We start from the raw sequence: 15,601 nt of genomic DNA on the forward strand, positions 1-15,601 counted from the left end.
GCATTAGGGTTACATTTGGGATTAGGGTTAGGTTTGGGATTAGGGTTAAGGCTAGGGTTGGGATTAGGGATAGGGGTGTATTGGGATTAGGGTTAGGTTTTGAGGTTAGGGTTGAGATTAGGATTAGGGGTGTGTTCGGTTTAGGGTTTTGATTAGGGTTATGGTTAGCTTTGGGATTAGGGTTAGGGGTGTTTTGGGGGTTAGGGTTGTGATTAGGATTATGGATTGGGTTGGGATTAGGGTTAGGGGTGTGTTGGGGTTAGGGTTGGAGTTAGAATTGGGGGGTTTCCACTGTTTAGGTACATCAGGGGGTCTCTAAACGCCACAGCCAATTTTGGGCTCAAAAAGTCAAATGGTGCTCCCTCCCTTCTGAGCTCTGCCGTGCGCCCAAACAGTGGTTTACCCCCACATATGGGGCATCAGCGTACTCGGGATAAATTGGACAACAACTTTTGGGGTCCAAATTCTCCTGTTACCCTTGTGAAAATAAAAACTTGGGGGCTAAAAATCTTTTTTGTGGAAAAAAAATATTTTTTTTTTCACGGCTCTGCATTATAAACTTCTGTGAAGCACTTGGGCATTCAAAGTTCTCAACACATCTAGATAAGTTCCTTGGGGGGTCTAGTTTCCAAAATGGGGTCACTTGTGGGGGGTTTCTACTGTTTAGGTTCAACAGGGGCTCTGCAAATGCAACATAACGCCCCCAGACCATTCTATCAAAGTCTGTATTCCAAAACGGAGCTCCTTCCCTTCCGAGCTCAGCCATGCGCCCAAACAGTGGTCCCCCCCACATATGGGGTATCCGTGTACTCAGGATAAATTGGACAACAACTTTTGGGGTCCAATTTCTCTTGTTACCCTTGTGAAAATAAAAATTTGGGGGCTAAAAAAATCTTTTTTGTGGAAAAAATATATTTTTTTTATTTTCACGACTCTGCATTATAACCTTCTGTGAAGCACTTGGGCATTCAAAGTTCTCACAACACATCTAGATAAGTTCCTTGGGGGGTCTAGTTTCCAAAATGGGGTCACTTGTTGGGGGTTTCTACTGTTTAGGTACATCAGGGGCTCTGCAAACGTAACATAACGCCCGCAGACCATTCTATCAAAGTCTGCATTCCAAAACGGCGCTCCTTCCCTTCCGAGCTCTGCCATGCGCCCAAACAGTGGTTTATCCCCCACATATGGGGTATCAGCCTACTCAGCATAAATTGCACAATAAATTTTGGGGTCCAATTTCTCCTGTTACTCTTGTGAAAGTAAAAATTTGGTGGTGAAAAGATCATTTTTGTGGAAAAAATGATTTTTTTTATTTTCATGGCTCTACATTATAAACTTTTGTGAAGCAGTTGGGGGTTCATAGTGCTCACCACATATCTAGATAAGCTCTTTGGGGGATCTAGTTTCCAGAATGGGGTCACTTGTGGGGGGTTTCTACTGTTTAGGTACATCAGGAGCTCTGCAAATGCAACATGACACCCGCAGACCATCCCATCAAAGTCTGCATTCCAAGCGTCGCTCCTTCCCTTCCGAGCCCTGATGGGTACCCAAACAGTGCCCCCCCCACACATATGGGGTATCAGCGTACTCAGGGCAATTTGGTCAACAGATTTTGGGGTCCAATGTCTCCTGTTACCCTTGAGAAAATAAAAAATTGCAGGCTAAAAAAATCATTTTTGAGGGAAAAAAAGGATTTTTTATTTTCACGGCTCAACGTTATAAATTTCTGTGAAGCACTTGGGGGTTTAAAGTGCTCACCACACATCTAGATAAGTTCCTTAAGGGGTCTAGTTTCCAAAATGGGGTCACTTGTGGGGAGTTTCTACTGTTTAGGCACATCAGGGGCTCTCCAAACGCGACATGGTGTCCGATCTCAATTCCAGCCAATTCTACATTGAAAAAGTAAAACGGCACTCCTTCTCTTCCAAGCTCTGCGGTGCACCCAAACAGAGGTTTACCCCCACATGTGGGATATCGACGTACTCAGGAGAAATTGCACAACAACGTTTGTGGTTTAATTTTTCCTGTTACCCTTGTCAAAATAAAAATTTTGGGGCAAAAAGATCATTTTTGTAGAAAAAATGTGATTTTTTATTTTCACAGCTCTACGTTATAAACTTCCGTGAAGCACCTGGGGGTTTAAAGTGCTCACCACACATCTAGATAAGTTCCTTAAGGGGTCTAGTTTCCAAAATTGTGTCATTTGTGGGGAGTTTCCACTGTTTAGGCACATCAGGGGCTCTCCAAACGCGACATGGCGTCCGATCTCAATTCCAGCCAATTCTACATTGAAAAAGTAAAATGGCACTCCTTCTCTTCCAAGCTTGGCAGTGCGCCCAAACAGTGGTTTACCCCCACATATGGGGTATCGACGTACTCAGGAGAAATTGCACAACAACTTTTGTAGTCTAATTTCTCCTGTTACCCTTGTGAAAATAAAAATTTGGGGGCAAAAAGATCATTTTTGTAGAAAAAATGCGATTTTTTATTTTCACGGCTCTACGTTATAAACTTCTGTGAAGCACCTGGGGGTTTAAAGTGCTCACCACTAGTGTTGAGCGATACCGTCCGATACTTGAAAGTATCGGTATCGGAAAGTATCGGCCGATACCGGCAAAGTAGCGGATCTAATCCGATACCGATACCCGATACCAATACAAGTCAATGGGACACCAAGTATCGGACGGTATCCTGTATGGTTCCCAGGGTCTGAAGGAGAGGAAACTCTCCTTCAGGCCCTGGGATCCATATCAATGTGTAAAAGAAAGAATTAAAATAAAAAATAGGGATATACTCACCTCTCCGACGCAGCCTGGACTTTACCGCCGTAACCGGGAGCCGTTGTACCTAAGAATGCGCGCTTGAAGGGCCTTAGATGACGTCACGGCGCTCTGATTGGTCCGTAGCGGTCGCGTGACCGCTACGCGACCAATCACAAAGCAGTGACGTCACCTAAGGTCTTTCAAGCTCTTGAAATACCTTAGAAGACGTCCGCAGCTTCTGATTGGTCGCGCAGCGGTCGCGTGACCGCTACGCGACCAATCACAAAGCAGTGACGTCACCTAAGGTCTTTCAAGCGCTTGAAAGACCTTAGGTGACGTCACTGCTTTGTGATTGGTCGCGTAGCGGTCACGCGACCGCTACGGACCAATCAGAGTGCCGTGACGTCATCTAAGGCCCTTCAAGCGCGCATTCTTAGGTACAACAGCTCCCGGTTACGGCGGTAAAGTCCAGGGGCCGCCGGAGAGGTGAGTATATCCCTATTTTTAATTTTAATTCTTTCTTTTACACATTGATATTAATCCCGATACCGATTCCCGATACCACAAAAGTATCGGATCTCGGTATCGGAATTCCGATACCCGCAAGTTTCGGCCGATACCCGATACTTGCGGTATCGGAATGCTCAACACTACTCACCACACATCTAGTTAAGTTCCTTATGGGGTCTAGTTTCCAAAATGGTGTCACTTGTGGGGGGTTTCCACTGTTTAGGCACATCAGGGGCTCTCCAAATGCGACATGGTGTCCGATCTCAATTCCAGCCAATTCTACATTGAAAAAGTAAAACGGCACTCCTTCTCTTCCAAGCTCTGCGGTGCACCCAAACAGTGGTTTACCCCCACATGTGGGGTATCAACGTACTCAGGAGAAATTGCACAACAACTTTTGTGGTCTAATTTCTCCTGTTACCCTTGTGAAAATAAGAATTTGTGGGCGAAAAGATCATTTTTGTGTAAACAAATGCGATTTTTTATTTTCACGGCTCTACTTTATAAACTTCTGTGAAGCACTTGGGGGTTTAAAGTGCTCACCACACATCTAGTTAAGTTCCTTAAGGGGTCTAGTTTCCAAAATGGTGTCACTTGTGGAGCGTTTCCACTGTTTAGGCACATCAGGGTCTCTCTAAACGTGACATGGCATCCGATCTCAATTCCAGCCAATTCTACATTGAAAAAGTAAAACGGCGCTCCTTCTCTTCCAAGCTCTGCGGTGCACCCAAACAGTGGTTTATCCCCACATACGGGGTATCGGCGTATTCAGAAGAAATTGTACAACAAAATGTATGGTTAAATTTCTGTTTTTACACTTGTGAAAATAAAAAAAAATGGTTCTGAATTAAAATGTTTGCAAAAAAAGTTAAATGTTCATTTATTCCTTCCACATTGTTTCAGTTCCTGCGAAGCACGTAAAGGGTTAATAAACTTCTTGAATGTGGTTTTGAGCACCTTGAGGGGTGCAGTTTTTAGAATGGTGTCACACTTGGTTATTTTCTATCATATAGACCCCTCAAAATGACTTCAAATGTGATGTGGTCCCTAAAAAAAAAATGGTGTTGTAAAAATGAGAAATTGCTGGTCAACTTTTAACCCTTATAACTCCCTAACAAAAAAAATGTTGTTTCCAAAATTGTGCTGATGTAAAGTAGACATGTGGGAAATGTTATTTATTAACTATTTTGTGTGACATATCTCTCTGATTTAAGGGCATAAAAATACAAAGTTTGAAAATTGCAAAATTTTAAACATTTTCGCCATATTTCCATTTTTTTCATAAATAATCGCAAGTAATATCGAAGAAATTTTACCACTAATATAAAGTACAATATGTCATAAAAAAACTATCTCAGAATCAGCAGGATCCGTTAAAGCGTTCCAGAGTTATAACCTCATAAAGTGACAGTGGTCAGAATTGTAAAAATTGGCCCGGTCATTAAGTACCAAATTGGCTCTGTCACTAAGGGGTTAAATACATGGACATGAGACAGTCTGTGTTGTGTTTTGGGAGAGGATGGACTCCCACATAGCTCCAGTAGGAGCTGAGGACTTTGCAAGGCTTCTGCAGGTGAAACCTGCAGAGAAAAAACTCTGTTGTACTTTATTTGTTTTATTTTCCATTAAGCCAGGAAGGCTCTGCTTTTGTTTTCCTGTACACTGCTTTGGTGTATGCTAACTTTCATAAACCAGCAGGTGTTTCACTACCAAGGCATTCCTTTGTCTACCTGAAGAAACAGCTAAGCGACTGTCAACCCCTCACATAAGCTATGTGGCTGCTCATACTGTGTATAGGAAACTATGTTGCAGCCCGTACTGTATATATAGGCTTTGTGGGGGTCCATACTGAATATAGGTGGCTTTGTGGGGGCTCATTCTGTATATAGGAGGCTGGAGCTGAATTTATTATTGATTCTTTATTAGGTAGCAAGATTTATATAATTTATCAATAGCACAATCTGAACAGAAATATACCTTTTATGTACCTGCATGTAAGAGGGTCTGTTTTTGTGTTTGTCTTTCAACTCTGTCGTGCACCTCACTTCGGGATGATGCATGAATAGAGGTGAACTCAGTAGAGTTCAAGCAACTTTACTCTGACATAATGGTTAAAAGCAGAGACATTTTGCCTAGTGGTTTTGGTCAAATATGTGTGCACAGCTTGGTGGACTGCAGTCAGCACTTAAAGGGATTGTACAAGCTTTGCATGAAAGTCTGCAGTCACTTTAGACTTGTGAATTTCCACAGCGCATATCGCACTCCATCAGGATTCTCCCGTTAGGGCGCCAGAAGTGGACGGACATATGACTGCAAGTCTGTGATGTCCATACTCACAGTCACATTCAGAATAGACGCGCCCAGCCTTGCTCAGTACAAGTAAATTGTATATTTAGACAGAATGTGGCTGCCAGAAGTTTGCGTATCGCATACTTGTGATCACATGACCGCCGGCACTAGCTCCAGAGAGTCCTGACAATGCTCCTCGTGCTTACTGTGAGGATTCACAAGTCTGCAGTCACATAGAGCCAATGCAGGCCTTAGTGTTGCATCTGGAAAACTTTGTTGATTACAAAGCAACTCACAGTTCCAGGTAAATGCTGGGCTCACTGACACTAGAACGCCCTGGAAGCAGTCCACAGCCAATATGAGGAAACAATGGACTCTTTCACAGCAGCCCATATTCAGGCTCTGTTATTGGTCCATAACCACTTACAAGATGCTCAGGGCTCCTGCTGACAACAGGATACCTTCTCTGGTAGCCTTAAGCTACTTTTTTTGTTTTTTATTTCTTTATATTAGATAAAGTGCAACAAAAATAAAATAAATAATATCAAATAATGAAAAAAAATATGTTTATTTATTATAAAACATATACATTACAAAAACATTATTAGTTACCGCTTGGAGTAGAAAATAGTGGATATATATTTGAAGTACGACATTTTACAGCAGGAGAATGAAAAGTAACTATAAGGCCTCAAAACAGGCTGCGGCCTCCATAGCTGCTATACCTGCTGCCCAGGTAGTGTATTTATCCTCCTGAAATTTTATATGAGATTTATAAGTTGGTCCTGGGGCAAAAGGAACACATTTGCCTCCTTACCTTGTGTTTACAATTCATTCTCCCTTAAAGGGAACCTGTCACTATGAAATTACAGTTCAATCTGCAGACATTGTGTTATAAAGAAGGGGAGCTGAGCAGATTGATATATAGTTTTGTGAGGAAAGATTCAATATAACCTGTATTTTCATAAATTAATCTTCTGCTAATTCTGGGATTTTGAGTCCATCAGTGACTGACAGCTATATCTCTATGCACACTTATACAGAGGTGGCTGTCAGTCACTGATGGGACCGCCCACTGGACTGAAGATCCCAGAAAGAACAGAGGCTTAAATGAATAAAACATAAATTATACTGAATATTTTCTCACAAAATTATAGCGCAATCTGCCCCGCTCCCCCGGCTCTTTGTCATGGTGACTGCAGATTGGATTGTAATTTCATGGTGACAGGTTCCCTTTAATAATTGAGATAAAAAGGTAAACATATTTTAACCTAATATAGGCATGTACACCAAGGTTACTTTTCTGATTGCCCTTAGATTCAATTCAGAAACTGCAGATTTGAGAATTTTGCACCACAAATCTTCAGCAGTTTACAATACTTTGTATGTGAACGAAACAATCTGCAGTATGCACATTATATTATGAAATGCAATATATTCATTATGGATTTCACCCATTTAATGTACCGTACATGATAAAATCCAGGGTATATTCAGATGTTGTTGAATTCTGAAACCTAGGTCCACTAAGAGCCCTGAAAACTTACTAGTTTTATTTGTAACATCTGTTTATGGGCTGTGTGTGGAATCGCAGCTTGTCCCCATTGAAGGAAATAAGGAAGACCCATAATACAAGGTACGGCCGGCAGTGAGTGTTTCGGGAAATAAGCCGACCCTTATGTAATCTCAGGCAAGCCATTAAATATTAAATAAATAATACAATAAGTAGTTATAAATAAATAAATACATATACAAATATTATAGAGCAGGACCTGTTCATACAACTTACTGTTATGTTAAACATGTTTTCTTGCTTTTAAAAACTTTTTTCAATAATGTTTACATTTTCCATTAAAGTTTATATTTCATGCTCTGATATTGACAACATTAATTTGCTTTGCCAGCAAGGTCCATAGACTCTCAATGCATGATCCATGGGTGTCAAACCCCCAGGACCCCACTAATTAGCTGAACAAAGTAAGCTACGGCTCCTTCAGTCTGGTGGTCTACATGTGAACTACACCTAATGGTGCAGTCATCCGGCTGAATAACATGGACGACGATCGGTATACAATGCTTGCACTGGCTGGCGGCTCTCCTGACACGAGTGTGACAGAAGGTATTTCGACACAGCTCAGGAGAGCCGCCAGCCAGTCGGAGCATTGTGGTGCGATCATCGCCTGTGTTATACTGCTGCCTGACTGCGCCCTACCTAATGCCATGTCTGACTGCACGTCTTCTCACCTGAACACAATGGCCTCATATATTCCTATGAGGCTGTTAGTTAAGGTCAGGGAAACTGCGATCGAACCAGGCATTGTAGTGAAATAGGGATGTCTGAAATCAGCCTGAGGATTATAAAAATCAAACCACATTGTAATATGTATTAATTTTTACAGCTAAACATGTCACAACCGTAAAGAGAATAAATTCCTTATGTCTTAGTAACATAACAAGTATAAACGTAATCCAACATTGAAATCCATGAGCGCATATAAGATGATCTTCTTCTGGGAAGGTAGAAGCAATATTTTAAATTGTTTCCTCATTTTTCTGCCTGTTAAGTAAAAAGTTTTTGAAATGTTAGAAAAATGACATGTATATTTTGCTTTTGCGATAATGCACATTGAATATACTTAGTATATGATAAAAACTGGTCTGTTTATCACTATTTCTTACGCACTTTTGTAACTGCTTTTTAAAGGGAACCTGTCATGCCCGATAACGTAATTAATCTGCAGCTATAAGGTTAATCTGCAGGCTAATAGTGTTATGAAGGTGCCCAGCCACAGTACTGAAAATGTGGCTCCCTGGAGGGAATGACCTTTATTTGTTTGGCAGCAGCCAGCTTTCAGTCATGAAGGCATGCCCAGAGAAATTACAGTCACCACTCACAACACCAAGAGCGGTTGCTATAAACACATCCCAAAACTGCTTGGCTCTGTACTGATGCTGAGCCGGCTGTCAATCGGTGCTGGGGCGTGCTTACAGCTGACGCCCTCAGTGCCGTGAGTATTGGCTGCAATTGGTCCGGATACGCTTCCATGACTGAAAGCTAGTGGAGAAATAAAGTTAATGTTCTCCCGGGTGCTGCACTTTCAGTAAAGTGGCCAGTCACCTTCATAGCACTATTAATCTGTAGATTATACCCTGTGTATCTGAACCCACCCTCAAGGGAATCTGTTAGGTCCTGATAACTATATAAGTAAAAGCAAATCATGTTTGAGGTGATAATTAGCATCCCGAGCATGTGATGCACCACGTCCGGGGCCTCCACTCATGTCCCCATCTGCTTGAATGATCCAACCCTGGTAGTATTGCTGTGAGTGCCTCATTTGATACACTTGGCTATATTACTGGTGGCTTTTTCTTCTTTTCGGTGGCTATTGGTTATCCTTTCACTAGCTAGCCCATGCCTCATCTATCCGCTGTTCACAGTGTTTCTCATCACAGCTTAGGTTAGGTTCTGGTCCTTTCGTGGTATCCCGACTGCAGGGGTTCCGCATGCTGGATTTGTAGAATTTAACTTTTAGACCCTAATTTGGGTTTTATGGGTCATATTAGGGACTTAGTGCTAACTTATTCTTATATATTAATGTATTTATCAGTCATATAGACTCCAGGGTGCACTTGACAATATTCATCATGAGCCACATTGCTTTACTGCTATAGGGTCGTTATATACAAATTGCACCCTGATGAATTTCATCTTTTGCAGCGGGTTTTGAATGGTTGTACCTATATGTTCTTACTTATGTTTTATGTCACGTTTTGCAATTTTGTGCCAATAAAGATTATTATTTTTATTTAATTGATTCTTTTTGGTGTAGTGTGCATGCAATACAGTAGTGCTTTTCTCTTCTTTGCTTTGCCACAGGCCCACTGTCCAGTTGATTGACGTCCTGCTCACCCCACTCACAGTCAGCTGGACAGTGGACATGATTGGAGAACAGCCATGACTGGTCGGTGCTGTGCCATGCCCCAATGGCAGGAAAGCAGCACAATAATAACATTGATTCTTCCTTTTACCGCTGACTGCTACCTGTGACAGACAAGCTTTGGATGATAATTATCACCTTTATTATGCTCTGCTTTTACTTACATAGGGTCCCCTTAATGGGGTTATTTTAAAAATATATCAGCTAAACCCTGATCAACTGATCCCCCTACACTGTGAGCAGCACATTTTCAGGCCAAAAATGTTGGCGTTGTTTGCAGTGATAACAAGTAACACATTATCACTCAGCAATTCTTTGCAGATGCAACTAAAATGGAGCACAGCAAAAAATGACAAATGGTGACACTTAAGGCTATCTTACTTTTCCAATAGATTCTTGATTAGTTTTTCTACCCAAGGGGTTGATGGATCCACACAAATCCTGGTTCCACTTTTCAGAGTAATTCTGAAAATAAAACGAGACACATATTTTATGTACAGCAATTTAGGTAAATGTCTCACTATAATAAAGGATGAATTTTGACTTTTATGGGTTCCAATAGAGTTCTAGTCCCCTTCCTCTCTGAAGAGGATACTTGTATTTTCAAATTCCCGGAGGAGCACTGCATGGCCTATAAGTCTCCTTACACCGGCCTGGCACTCTTCACAAGGAGAAAGATTTCCCGTTAGACCTTATGATTAAAATTACATGTTGATTGTATATGGATTCATGATTCCTATGAAAATGTTTCTCTTGTGTGGTATTCTCCTTATGTGAATGACAATGTGGACACTCTGCACTATAACAGTATCAAGGCTTCTTTCACACTTGCGTCGGTACGGATCCGTCGCTAAGTGTCGGCGCAACATACCGACGCACGTTGTGAAAATTTGGCACAACGTGGGCAGCGGATTTTAGTTTTTCAACGCATCCGCTGCCCATTCTAAAGTCCAGGGAGGAGGGGGCGGAGTTCCGGCTGCGCATGCACGGTAGGAAATGGCGGACGTGACATACGAAAAAACATTCCCTTGAACTTTTTTCGTGCCGACGGTCCGCCAAAACACGACGCATCCAGTGCACGACAGATGCGATGTATGGCCATACGTCGTGATCCATCAGCAATACAAGTCTATGGGCAAAAAACGCATCCTGCAGGCACATTTGCAGGATCCGTTTTTTCCCCAAAACGATGCATTGCGACGGACGTCACACGACGCAAATGTGAAAGAAGTCTAAGTAAAATGTTTGTAGCCACATTTGCTATCATATGACCATGATGCACATTTATATCCACTTGAAGAAAACAGTGATGGTTCCTACTGACTGATTTCTAACACTGGACTTCCTGTCCAAGTAGTGATTTTCCAAAGTGAGGAACCCCTTTACATAAAGATGATCAAGATTTACGACTTCTATTGCTACTGTTTAGAATAGCATCTTGTAAAACCCTGTCTATATGTCCTATAAGGGCAAAAGTTGTCATAGAGAAGGGGTCTATGCTGAAAGAAAGTCACACCCCTCTTAATTTAAAATAAGCTTAGGCTTCTTTGACACTTCCGTTGGTATGGGGCCGTCGCTAAGCGTCGGCGCGACGTACCGACGGACGTTGTGAAAATTCGGCACAACGTGGGCAGCGGATGTAGTTTTTCAACGCATGCGCTGCCCATTCAAAAGTCCCGGGGAGGAGGGAGCAGAGTTCCAGCCGCGCATGCGTGGTAGGAAATGCAGGTCCCGACGTACGAAAAAACGTTTTTTCGTAACGACGGTCCGCCAAAACACGATGCATCCAGTGCACGACGGACGCGACGTATGGCCATATGTCGCGATCCGTCGGCAATACAAGTCTTTGGGGAAAAAACGCATCCTGCGGGCACATTTGCAGGATGCGTTTTTTCCCCAAAACGACGCATTGCGATGGAGGCCAAACGACGCAAGTGTGAAAGAAGCCTTAGGGGGTAGATTTTCAGCAATATTTGTTTCCAACCCATTGATCTTAAAAGCTCATTTGCATATTAAGAAAAATGTTCATTTCTCGAGAATAGGACATGAGAACACAGATATCAAGGTATCATTTTATTCAACTTTCTATGACCTATATGCCCATATAGACGGCTTTGGAGGATCAATGTCACTAACAGACTCCTTTTAATGCTCAGGTTGCAGAAAAGAAATATACTGCTGCTGTATGCAAGAAATGTAACATTTTCATCTGTATATAAAATACTCACATCACTTCAGTATTTTTGCAGGAGGGACCACTGGGTATAAGTTCCAAGCTTTTCATGTCTTTAATTGGTTTCTCTGGCTTTCCAACATTGATACATTGGCATCTTAGTTCTGTTGCTGATCTTGCTAAAGACATACCTAAAATTTGGAGAAATTATATATAATTATTTTTTTTTATCTATACCACAAGAAAGTTTGCATAAATGGTATCATTTTAGATCTCCACAGTCACCAGTAGAGGGCGCTTATAAGCCTACTGCATTAGTACTGCGTTCAATGTACTCACAGTCATTATGCGGCCAGCTCTTAGTTTCCCTGAGGGACACAATTTTATTTTATTTTTTTCATACTAATTCGAAACAGATCATGCCATATTCCTCCAAAGTCAGTTGGCAGCGGTACTGTAGTGCACAAGCTGTAAGGTTCTATACTAAAGGAGCTCTACAGTGTTCGTGCACTACCGTACCGGCTCCATGCCAGTATCCAGAATACTAATATGAATCTTTGCATTGCATTTCCCATTGATCACCATGTTCACAACATGTTCAGCATACAGGTATAAACTGTGGAGTACAAGCCTCAGTAGTAAACAGTGGACTACGCCTGCCATTGACCCATATAAAAACATATATATAAAATATTTTTTTGTAATACAATTATATTTAATACATTGACTTTGCTTTTGAAAGGGATCTGTCAGAATGATGCACTCCATCTTCCCCACTCTCCCAAAAAACCCTATCTATATGGCCATATTACCCTCTGAAAGATAATTTCATCCACACATTTACTGATGCAATCTGTTGCTCCTTAAAGAAATACTGCTATAATTCATATGCAAATGAGGCTTAAGTGTCAGAGCACTTCCCAAACCTCTTCCTGCCTTGCTTTATTGCCTCCTGGTCCCACTTTCCTCAGCTTGACTACCAGCTCACTGGCTTAACTACATAGCAAAGGAGCTGCCAGCAACGCAGTGGATGGTGGGTCTGGGGAGGCAGGGTCTTAGGGAGGGCTTTGATACTCCCAGAGCACTTAAGTCTTATTTGCGCATGAATTAAAACAATGATTTTTCAGTCAGAGAACAACAGATATATGTATATACAACCGGTAAATGTCAGTCTCTTATCCCAAATGTGGTTAGAATCATATACAATATAAATTTCAACTCGACTGTCAATTTCAAATACAATTATTAGAAATTATATAACATAGAAATAGGTCAAGTCACGTAAAATAAAATGAAACATAAAAAATGAACTTATGAAATAAAAAGAAAACTAACATTTATAATAACTTATTTAACATGGACATTAAACTAATTTATAAAAGTTGCCAAAAAAGTATTCATTTTTTCCCCAAAAACAGTTGTTTATGAACTGTATCTGTTATTGCATTCACTTCCATCCCCAGCCCATGGAAAATAGTGATAAAGCTTTTTAGAAAAAAAATGGTTAATGCTGTTTTCCTAATCCTGGCATCTACTTTCAGCGAATAAAGTAATTAGAAATATGTAGAAATAAACAATATGCACAATATTGGTAAATTATTTTTCTTAAATTCTCTAATTCTCCTATTTGTTTTTTTGTCTGTCCTACGCCTAAGAAAATAGAAATGGAAAAAGTACCTTCTGTTACAGTGGTGTAAAGCAGGAAGATGGCAAGAGTCGCCCAGACTGTTTTAGCAAACTTCATGGCTAAGTATACTTGGCAGACTTCTGAATTCCTTTCGCTTAGCTGAGTCCAAGATTATCTGTCTTTAATTTGCTCGTAACGTGAATTTATATAATAGATTCAGCACGGTCATTCTGACATCATATCATTACAACAGCGTAAATTCCAAAATAAGTCACTTCCATAAGTTGGTCACATTTCTGAGTCACAAAGATATCTGTGTTAAGCATGATTTGTAATACTTCGTTCACAAATGCGTCACTGATTTTATTAACTGTGAATTAAAGAAATTCACAGATGAATTATTGACCTTTAAATGTGTATTGGGTCGTTAGATACAGTATTAATATTAACATAGCTGCCATCAGGAATTTCGGGGCCTCATACTGGCAAAACTTTCGGGCCCCCGAGAGACTTTGCCCAGGCTCCAACCCAGCTCCACCTCCACCCCTCGAACCTTCCACAGACCTACTGCCACTCTTGGAAAAAAATCTGACCATTAGAAACTGCACCAAATGGAAGAATGGGAAACTTTTATCCCCATTTTAAAATGCAGCGGCAGGTAGGATGTCTGTCCGCAGCTCCATTTATGTTCTGTGGGGCTTTCAGAAGAAGTCAAGCGCAGCGTGCAAACACTTAGGGAATGAATGGATCAGTGGTTGAGTCGCTCATGAGCTCCATTCTAATAGGGATAAAAGTTCCACATTTTGTGTATTGGAGCAGGTCCCAGCAGTCAGACCCCCACCAATCAATAGCATATCACTTATCCTCGGGCCACATTTACATGTTCAGTATTTTACATAACTTATTTGTAAGCCAAAATCAGGAGTGGAACAATCAGGGGAAAAGTATAATAGAAACATTTGCACCACTACTGTATTTATCACCCACTCCTGGTTTTGGCTTACAAATAGTGATGTAAAATCCAGTTTGAGAACTATACTGTGGGATTGTGCTCCATTTGTAAGCTGTGTACCTAGCTGGTAGCAGTACTACCAATTCCAAGTAATAATTGGCCTCCTTTGCCTCTGGTAAGAATATTAGTGGATGAAAGTGGAAATAGTAATGAAATATATGTCACATCACTCACCTCAATCACAGCAGGATGTTGTTGCTTCGTCAGCTGGAGTCTATCCACCTCCTCCACCACCATAATATTTAATGTTTTGCATAGCGGAATTTCAATTTCATCATGTACACCCGTATGTGTGTTGCCCCTTAGCCCCGTAACCAATAGTTACCCCCACCCAGGCTAAGGAAGATATTTCACCAAAACAACTTCCTTCAGTTTATTTATTGGAAGTGATAAATGGTCAACCTTTGTTCTTGGATGACATGAACAAGAGAAGCGGTGGAGATGTTTCAAATGCCTAGAAGTGTTGCTGTTCTTTGGAGCCAATAATAGCAACAATCTGACCAGGATAAATCTCAAGGAGGGAATCAGGCAGGTTGGAAGAGTGCGCAGGTCACTTTTCACACAAAGGCAACTGTCAGCTGAGTCAGGAGTGATGATGACGGTAATAATGGTTCTGTGATGTGATGGACAACACTTGAGAACCATATTTGTCTGCTGAGGAGGTGATGTCATCAGAAGAGGAAAGTGTTGGCCTCAGCAATACACAAAGGAGGCATAGTGCAGCTAAAATCACCTGGATACAACAATGGATGGAGGAAGAACAGCAATTGGTATATGCTCCCTGCTGGTAAGGGGGCTGTTGGGGACCCTGAAGATACATGTTACATGCAGCATGATTCGTAGGAGATATAAAAGCAGCAGCAGGTAGATGTAAATGGATAAATTGAGTTCTAACTGAAAACTGGCTTCAGTGGTAAATGTTTAAGGGGTAGTTGTCAGCTGATTGATATTGCCTGAACTGTGATCAGCACAAAACTGAGATCTGGTTCATTATTGCAGACATGTATGTTTGACTGTGAAATGCTGTGACCGGCAACGATGTGAGCTGGATAACTATGAGTGTATAAGCAGGTTGCGGGATGCAGTGACAGACAGAAGGCAAAGCAAGGGTTAACAAATATAACAGTTTTAATTTAACAGGGGGTTAACTCCTCGAAGGGAGGTGCAGGGTTAAATGGGGAGAATAACAGTCCAATTGCAAAGGATATGCAGAGTTAAGGAACAATGAATCAGATAACGGCAGTTCTTCTGAATGCTGCAGCGAAGTCAATAGCGCCTACAACAAGTGGT

The 15,601-nt window shown here is 41.3% G+C and overlaps 1 protein-coding gene across 1 annotated transcript; it reads right to left on the reverse strand.

Moving 5' to 3' along the window:
- Positions 1 to 6,122: 6,122 nt before the first annotated feature.
- Positions 6,123 to 13,645, reverse strand: LOC143773202 (interleukin-8-like). The gene is made up of 4 exons (XM_077260734.1): positions 13,350 to 13,645; positions 11,728 to 11,863; positions 9,881 to 9,964; positions 6,123 to 8,118 (listed from the first exon to the last, which is right to left on the reverse strand). The coding sequence occupies exons 1-4, from the start codon at positions 13,414 to 13,416 to the stop codon at positions 8,094 to 8,096; spliced, it is 312 nt and encodes a 103-aa protein (XP_077116849.1). The 5' UTR covers positions 13,417 to 13,645; the 3' UTR covers positions 6,123 to 8,093.
- Positions 13,646 to 15,601: the final 1,956 nt, after the last annotated feature.

This window comes from Ranitomeya variabilis, chromosome 1, assembly GCF_051348905.1.
Source record: "Ranitomeya variabilis isolate aRanVar5 chromosome 1, aRanVar5.hap1, whole genome shotgun sequence".
In the NCBI taxonomy this organism is placed as follows: domain Eukaryota; kingdom Metazoa; phylum Chordata; class Amphibia; order Anura; family Dendrobatidae; genus Ranitomeya; species Ranitomeya variabilis.

What these genes read in the sequence shown, in the direction of transcription:
- LOC143773202 (XM_077260734.1), bottom strand. Translation starts at nt 13,416, where the DNA reads ATGAAGTTTGCTAAAACAGTCTGGGCGACTCTTGCCATCTTCCTGCTT. An exon ending in TTACACCACTGTAACAGAAG is followed by an intron (nt 11,864 to 13,349) that starts GTACTTTTTCCA and finishes TCCAAATTTTAG; the next exon opens with GTATGTCTTTAGCAAGATCA. An exon ending in TGCAAAAATACTGAAGTGAT is followed by an intron (nt 9,965 to 11,727) that starts GTGAGTATTTTA and finishes TTTTATTTTCAG; the next exon opens with AATTACTCTGAAAAGTGGAA.